The sequence below is a fragment of the Dreissena polymorpha genome, chromosome 4 (assembly GCF_020536995.1).
Source record: "Dreissena polymorpha isolate Duluth1 chromosome 4, UMN_Dpol_1.0, whole genome shotgun sequence".
In the NCBI taxonomy this organism is placed as follows: Eukaryota; Metazoa; Mollusca; class Bivalvia; order Myida; family Dreissenidae; genus Dreissena; species Dreissena polymorpha.
This window is the reverse complement of record NC_068358.1, coordinates 69,138,171-69,147,296: the sequence shown is the minus strand read 5'-3', so window position 1 is coordinate 69,147,296 and position 9,126 is coordinate 69,138,171. Positions and strand designations below refer to the sequence as shown.

Sequence of the window (9,126 nt, the reverse complement as noted above, 5' to 3'; positions counted from 1 at the left end):
AAGGTTGCAATAGACACCTATAAACATAACATATACTGTTAGATGCGCATAATATCACTTTAAAGCCCAGTTGATTAAATTTCTGCTATAAACCACGGCACGAAATGACCTCATTTTTTCGACAAAATGACGTCATAAATCCAGAGAAATTATCCATTTATACTAATTTTGTTAAAATAAAAAGGTTAACTGAATAAAAAGTGGGATGATCAGAATAATAGATTAGTGTTGATTATAGATCAGATTTATCATGCTGGGCACGAAAACTAAAAAGCACGAGCCTAGGCGAGTGCTTTTTGTTTTCTTAGCCTTGCATGATAAACAGTACCCTAATCTATAATCAACACTAACCTATTATTCTTCATTTAAGAGCTAAAGTACATGTTCTGATACAAACATAAGAATTAAAGCAAGTTTAACTGATTTATTCATTCTTACTTGGGTATCGGGTACATTATATATTATGTAACTTACACTACATAAAATGTCAATTCTACACACAAAAAAACTTGTTCAAACAAACATGACTCGCACAATTGTTATATAACACAGGGTAATTTTGTTTACATCATAACAATACATAACTGGTTTTACATTGGTATTTTGAAACTAAATATCAATCAGTGTAAGGTTTCTTGAACTTATGGGAACGATAAATATCCTGACCAAGATTGAGAGAAAAATGTGACCTTTTGAGTGGCAGCAAGCCAATTATTGACCATGTCTGACATACACTGATCACAATCACTCTCCTGAGGTAAACTAATAATGGCCTCTTAGTGTTGACGTTACCAATGGAAACTGTTTTGCATGCAAATTGCCATCTTCACATTCTGTAGATTTGTGTGTGTGTGTGGGGGGGGGGGGGGGGGGGGGGGGGGTTAAATGGTTAAAAAGCCTGTCAAATAATATAAAATGAAGCTTCATTTTGGACAAGTGATGTCAAAATTTGACCTGGGCCTCTAAGTAGTTGGACCTTGACATTTCAACCAAGGTTTTTATATGAGTGAATATTTGTGGTGTCTTATTTTTTATTTGCATATGAAAGTTTAAGTAAATTGAGCTCTTATAAATCTTGATTAAATATGATCTTGATATATGGGTCTCATACACAACACTGTCTTCACAAGGTAAACATTTGTTAGTTTTAAATTGCATGCCGAATCAAGAAGTTACAGTCGAGACTATCTGCATTATGCCTTAAGACCTATTGAGTGTAACTTAGACCTTTTTGCTAGGGACACAGGTTGAACAACCTCTAGGTGTGACCTTGATCTTGATCTTTGGGCAAGGATGATGAGATGATATCTTTCGTGATCTTAATCCCAACATAACGTCTAAACATGGGGCACATTAGTTAAGTTTTTTAAGTGCATGATTAATGACAAAGTGACAGTCTTGACATGATCATTGATGTACAGTGGCAATAATTGACCCTTGACATCTAAGATTAACCTTGACTTTAAAGCTTGGGAAACAACGTTTAATAAGCCACATTCAATCTTGAAATACCCGGTAATAAAAATGTGTAGTCAAGCATTTTTACATTGAGAATGAATTATCAAGTTACAGTCCAGTCAAACTCAGACAGACACAAACACACACTGACATACACTCAGCTACTTAAACAGGCCTTACAGATGATGGCTCGCCAAAATGGAACATTCTCATTAATGTTTGCTGGAATAACAATATTAAATGAAGTTGCGAGATCAACATAACTAAATTACTGAAAAAGATTTTTTTTTAATCAGATCTTGATTTGCTTAACTTTAAATAAATTATCCAATCATATATAAAAGATTCATGGTCTAATTAGTTATCATAGAAATTATTTTGAAAATATGATTACTCAAAAGAATTTAAAGCTTTAAGCGAATGTTTTGGTTATTTTCTGGCAAAAAAAATTTAACACTATTTTTGTTAATTAGCTTTCATTTAAGTGAACTTCATCTTAAAGTAGAATTTAATTCAACAAATAAATAGACAACAGTAGCCTAGCATCATGATGCAAAGACTTAACTGGGAGGACCCTGAAACTGTGAAAAATGATGTGTGCTATAATATGGGTAATTTGGATACATCCAGGCATTAGACATTGTCTGGGTGTAACTTGAATCATTCTGTGCTGCTGAATGAGACAGTTCCTGTGATCGTATAGCATCCATGCCCTGGTTGCTAAGTACTGACAACCCAATGGGAGGCAACTCTGTCCGCGCAGGAGCAATCGCATGATATGAGTTGGTAAGCATTTGATAGCGGTCAGATATTTTATCAATATCTAGCTCAGTTGTAGCACCATGCTCCTCTCTTGCACTATCAGAAAAGTGTGCAGGGATGCTATAATTTAGAGGCAGTGGAGAAGCCTGAGAATCAGTCTCTACATTGCTCAAAGATGTTACTTGTGGGTAGACAGCTCGGGCCATCTCATGCAGGTGACCCTGTCTCAAACCACTTTCTTCTGCAGATAACTCTTTCTTGACAGGCTGGCTAGAAGGCTTTTTACCCGATTTAGTTACAGATACATTATCTGGTGAACTGTTCAAGTCTTGACAGGAGGGCCTAGTATCTGTATGTGTTTCCACCAATGGAGGAGCTCTTCCACCAGCATTGTAACCGGACCCACCCTCGATGTAGAAAGCAGTCGCTTTTTTCACTGTATTGATGATTTCTTTCTTCCAACTACCAGGGTCCTTTGGATCACGTTTATGTAGAAGTATCATATGACGACGAATGATGGAGTAATCATTAAATGTTCTCTGGCACAATGTACACTGGAAAGGCTTGTCACCATTGTGAATCCGCTCGTGTCTGTGCAATGATTGCTTCTGAGTGAAACCTTGAGAAATAATTAACAATGTACATGTAAGTAGCATTGAAATGTCATGGTTAAAATTATAATAACAGTTATGAATGAAGCTTACACAAAAATAGAGTCTCTAACTTTTGACCATTAATGTCACCATGACCTTCAGTCGTTGTGACTGATTTGTATTGTCTGCACATCTTTAAATTGACACTTTAGATTTTAGGCATGTTTCACGAAAATCCTTCAATTTGAATCAAAGTGAGGAAAATGGTGTAGACATGAAAATACAAACTCAGACATTGATCTTAGAATGTTATTGACTCATGCCTACTGCTAAGTCTCAATGGCCTAAACTCATTTCAAATTTCATCTAAGGGCATAATATGAAATATAGAGCAGACATACACATGTAACCAACTGACTGACCCACTAACACCATAAGGGGTACAACAAAACATACTACTTGAAAAAATTGCCTTAAATATTCCACGATTAACCAAAACAATTTACTTTATACATGTAGATAAGGAAAAGTCCAAAACTATTTGCTTATCAATTTAACCCTTTACCACTGAGATACGTACATGTTATGATGTATTTACATGTATTTGTAGTTCCGTTACAAAGTTATATTTATTATAAGACCTTTCTTATTAGATTCAAGATTATAAGGCTTAGATACAGATAATCAGCAAACAGCATAAATCGTGAACATAAAATTACTGCGAGTTAATCACAGGCTATCTATCTATGTATACTGCCAAGCGCCCTTTCGAGCATTATAGGCAGATATGGACATTATCGAGTCCGTTTCCTGGGAAGAACCAGTACTTGGTGTCTATGGAGGAGATAATGAGAACGCTCCCTGGGTAGGGAGTGAACCCAAGAAATCCCGATCGCGAGGCGGACACATCATCCACTACACCACCGCGATCTACCAGGCTGTTCTGGTTTTATGCTGTTTGCACATAGCCATTTTTACTTTGCTTCTAAGTGAGAAAGGGTTAAGTGGACAGATTAAATAAGAATAAGGACAAAGAACAACCAGATGTGTCACAGACACAGATTTCCCAACAACACATGCAAACACTCTTGAAAACAAGAGATGTGTTTGTCAGAAACATAATGCCCCCTATTGCGCGGCTTTGAAGCCATATCTTTGACCTTGAAGGATGACCTTGACCTTTCACCACTCAAAATGTGCAGCTTCATGAGATACACATGCATGCCAAATATCAGGTTGCTATCTTCAATATTGCAAAATTTATGGGCAATGTTTAAGTTTTCGGACGGACGCACAGATTGATGGACCGACGGACAGTTCAACTGCTATATGCCACCCTTCCGCCTTCCGGGGGCATAAAAATGTATGTCTTCATTTAATGAGAAAAATAGTTCAAGTATTACAGCCAAAGCAAACAAAAATTATATTTTATATGCATATGTTGTGGCTGTCACTGAATATTACCTTTCCCGCAAGACTGACAGATGTAATCTCTGGACTCTTTGTGAATCTTAAGGTGAATCTGGAGGCTGGTCTTCTGGCGAAATGTTTTCTTGCAGATCTCACATGCAAAATGTTTTTCTGAATCATGCATGTATTTGTGCTCCTTCAAAGACTTGTCATAGGAGAATGCCTTCCCTAAAAATGAACAATTAAAATGTCACTGACTCTCTGTCTTTAGCGCATTTTACAATAACTCAGTTGTCATTGAAAGTCATTAAATTACATAACAGTGTTTATTTACCATTTTTGGAAAGAAAACATGAACCTTTCCATTGAGAAAAATATAATGTTGTTTTGACTAAAATTGGGAAATTATTGTTGTCAATTTTTTTTTAAACAAGAATATCAGTGAAACTGATGGATGCTCCCCGATGATGCGCTTTGTCAAACCACCTAAAACAAGAAACCGTCGGAGACGGGTGATGCTCCCCAAAGTTTTATTTTGTCACAATATTGCACTATATATTCAGATAAAAGGAAACGTCTAGTAGTTGGGGGGACAAGAATTGCACTATATGTTCAGTTAATGGAAAATTTCAAAGGGCCATAACTCTGTGAAAAATCATCCAACCAGAACCGGCTGATAATATGCACATCTCCTCTCGGTAGTGAAGCTTCCCATAAAGTTTTATTGAATTCCCGTCATTAATTGCTGAGAAATAGCCCGGACAAAAATTGTGCACGGACGGACGGACACATGCACGGACAGACGAAGCGGCGACTATATGCTCCTCCCCAAAGAAAATTTGGGGGAGCATAAAAGTCTTTTATTAGCCTCGGTTACCTTGACCACAGTGACCTCAAACCTCAGCAAAAGGTAAAGGTCCATGCAAGGTACATGTACCTACATGCCAAATAAAATTAATATGAAAGAGATCAGTAAAGTATTGAAGGTGCTATGAGAAACTGTAACAAAAGTGTGATGGAAAAATCTATTATTAGCCTCTGTGACCTTGGCCCCAGTGACCTCAAACCTCATCAAAAGGTAGAGGTCCATGCAAGGTACATACACACCAAATATGAAAGAGATCGGTAAAGAATTAAAGGTGCTATGAGAAACTGTAACAAAAGTGCAACGGAAAAATCTGTTATTAGCATTGGTGACCTTGACCCCAGTGACCTCATCAAAAGGTAAAGGTCCATGAGAGGTACCTACATGCCAAATTTGAAAGAGATCGGTAAAGAATTGAAGATGCTATGAGAAACTGTAACTAAAGTGTGACGGAAAAACCTAATATTAGCCTCGGTGACCTTGACCTTGACCCCTGTAACCTGAAACCTCATCAAAAGGTAGAAGTCCATGCAAGGTACATGTACCTACATGCAAAATATGAAAGAGGTCAGTAAAGAATTGAAGGTGCTATGAGAAACTGTAACAAAAGTGTGACGGAAAAACCTAATATTAGCCTTGGTGACCTTGACCTTGACCCCTGTGACCTCAAACCTCATCAAAAGGTAGAAGTCCATGCAAGGTACATGTACCTACATGCAAAATATGAAAGAGGTCAGTAAAGAATTGAAGGTGCTATGAGAAACTGTAACAAAAGTGTGACAGAAAAATCTATAATTAGCCCCGGTGACCTTGACCTTGACCCCAGTGACCTCAAACCTCATCAAAGGTAGAGGTCTATGCTAGATTACCTACATGCCAAATATGAAAGAGATCGGTAAAGAGTTTGAAGGTGCTATGAGAAACGGAAGCAAAAGTGTGACGGAAGGAAGTAAGGAAGGACAAACTGGCAACTATAGCATAAAAAACCCTCTAAAATTGAAAATAAAAATGATTTCAACATTAATTCACTAAGGTTCAAATTATAGAGCCATCGGAGATGAACTAAATGTTGAGACAAAATTATTATATTTTTTTTGAAAACCTTCAGTTGGGAATATTAAAGTCATATTGGGAAAAATATAAACTTATAGGCCCCAAATTTTAACGAAAAAAAATCAAACACACTGTAAAATTATAAATCATTGGAAAAAATTAAAATGGTTACTTCGTCAAAAGTGTGAATATAATTAAAGATGAACAAGGCTCAGCATTTGGGGTAGATAAACTGAGCTGTACGTATGTAGTTATAAAAGCTCAGAGCATTCAAGAAGAACTAGATAAACGGCTTACCACAGGATTTAAACGAACTGTTTTGAGCAGTTTTTGTGATGTTCAAGTTATATGGCTTCTTACCTTATTTTTTACCCAAACCATTTATAATACTTGCGTATCATACCGGTACATGTTAATACTTGCTTGTCATGATTGCATGTTTTTTTTAATGTGTATAAAATTATTATTTAAACTCAAAGCTCTTACAAACACTAACAATGTTTCATACATGCAAAAACTGCCAATGTTGTAGAGCTGACTTTAAAATCAAAATGTTACTTGAAAAGTTTCAAAAAGAATTAACAAAACCTAGAGCCTCTGCATGTATAAACCGCAAGTACTGGCTATTTTTTAAGCTCTAAAATAATGTCTACAGAAATTAATAAAAGACACATTAAGTTTAGAAAGAAAAAAGACAAATCATACATGTAACTGTGGGTCATTGTCCCTTAGCCTTATCAAAATCGTGGTGATATGCCTGAGTTTATAACATGAAACATCCTTTTTCTTATCACAACTTACCACACACATGACAAACATATGGTTTTATCCCTGCATGTACATTTGCATGCATAAGGTAGGAGCTCCTCTGTGTGAACGTCTTACCACAGGTTGGGCAAACATACGATTTCTTTATTCCAAGATGGGCTGCATTAACATGTGTTGTAAGTACATACTTAGTACTAAAAGTTTTACCACATATTTCACATGGGTAGTCTTGTTTGACATAATCAGAATCATGACATTTCATGTGGCTAACATAAGCCCTGCGGAATTTGTAATGACGTTGGCAAATTTCACAAACATACGATGGCTCCCCATGAACACGTTTTACATGCCGATTAAGATCTTTCTTCATTCCAAATACATGTCCACATTCATCACATTTTAATGAAAAAGTGTGCATTCTCTGCTTGTGCTGCACAAAGTTGATTTTGTTAGGACTTCTGTAGTCACATTCAGTACAATCAAACGATTTCATTTCAGTTTTGGCATTTTCTATACAATTTTTTATCTCATTCTTTTTGTTCCTTATCCTTGTTGATTTGGATTTAGTGCTTCGTCTTTTTTTATTTGATATAGGGCTGCGTCCAATAGTATTTTTTATTTTCTTGCACTTAACAACTTTACCATTAACATCAGTGACTAGGTTAACACTATCAGTTTGATTGTTTATCATTTGATTTAGATCAAAATTGTCCTCAATATCTGTGTCACCATCAAATTCATCTTGTTCGATTTCTTTTTTAATCACAACTTTGACTGATGTTTCATTTTTTGATGTCAAACAATTCTCAGCTGTTTGTTTGACATGAATTGAATTTATGTCATTTTGGATTTTATCATTATTAGCTTCTAAGTCGTTATTTAATATGTGACATTCATTTCTTACTTTTGTTGGTTTTACATAGTTTTGAAGGATTTTATTCATTTGTTGGCTTAGTTGTGGCTTATCAAAATCATGCTGTTGCATAACTACAGGTTCTGGCAAACTATTTGACTGATTTCTTTTAGCCACAATTGTAGTCCCTGGCTTTCGACCTCGTCGAGCAGGTTTCTGAAATGCATTTGGCACTTTGCTGTTAACACTTTTATTTCGACCCTTAGACTCTTGGAGATTACATTCAGAAGATTCATCAAACTGATTCTTGTTCTCAAGATAGTGTTCCAGCGCTTCATAAGCACGCGTTACATTGATCCAGTCTCCCGTGATAACAAACGAGGTCTTCTCTTTAGCAAGTGAAACCCTGGAGTCTTTAGCAATTTTGAATAATGCAACGGCCAGTTTATCCTTCGGAAACTTTTCAACATACTCATTTGACAGAATGCTGGTTGTTGTAGTAAATATAAGAACCATCTTGACAAGTACTTAGTGCAATATTTACATGTTTTTGTTAATGTCAGTTTATTTCCGTTTATTTCTGTTTTGCCGGAAATGAAATATTAAATGACCCCAACGAAAAAAATATTATACGAAACTTAAAGGTTTACACCCACTGTTCATTCTCGACCAGCAGACGATTTATTGCATAGTTCGATCCACAGGTGTAGGGCGCGTGGCCAAGTCACTTTAACACTATCAATTTGTCATTAAACAACATTTTTTATCAAATTGACAAAAAAAAAAAAATTCAAAAAAAAATAATCTGATATGATATAGAGGATATTTGTTGGATTCGGTGGAATATCGATTTTATTTCACGAGTGATCATAGAAAACAATATATATATTTTCTATGATCTCGAGTGAATTAAAATCGATATTCCATCAAATCCAACACATTTTCTTTTTATTTTATGCTTTTTTCATCGTTTATTTACATTGTAAAAGAGTTAATTAAACTGGATACTTTCGCTGGATTTATGACGTCATTTCGTTGAAAAAATGACGTCATTTCACAGTAAAACAGTGACAAATATCAATATTTTTCACTGTTATTTTTCACTGTTTAAAACAGTGGAATACCAGTTTTATTTCACTGATATTTATCTATAAACCACCGGAAAGCATAAAATAAATATATATATCATATCAGAAAAAAAAAATAGAATTTTTTTTTGGTCAAGATGATAAAAAATATTGTTTTATGACAAATTGATAGTGTTAAAGTGACTTGACCACGCGCCCTAGACCTGTGGTTCGATCATAATCTATCTCACAAAAGATCTATAATTAAACAAAATAAGCATGTTTATTAATAGAGCT

At 35.4% G+C, this 9,126-nt stretch overlaps 1 protein-coding gene across 1 annotated transcript; it reads right to left on the bottom strand.

The window, feature by feature from the left end:
- Positions 1-410: 410 nt before the first annotated feature.
- On the bottom strand, positions 411-8,372 carry LOC127878957 (putative zinc finger protein 66). Its single transcript, XM_052425523.1, has 3 exons — positions 6,943-8,372; positions 4,278-4,451; positions 411-2,839 (listed from the first exon to the last, which is right to left on the bottom strand). Exons 1-3 carry the CDS (start codon positions 8,276-8,278, stop codon positions 2,019-2,021), a joined length of 2,331 nt encoding a protein of 776 aa, XP_052281483.1. The 5' UTR covers positions 8,279-8,372; the 3' UTR covers positions 411-2,018.
- Positions 8,373-9,126: the final 754 nt, after the last annotated feature.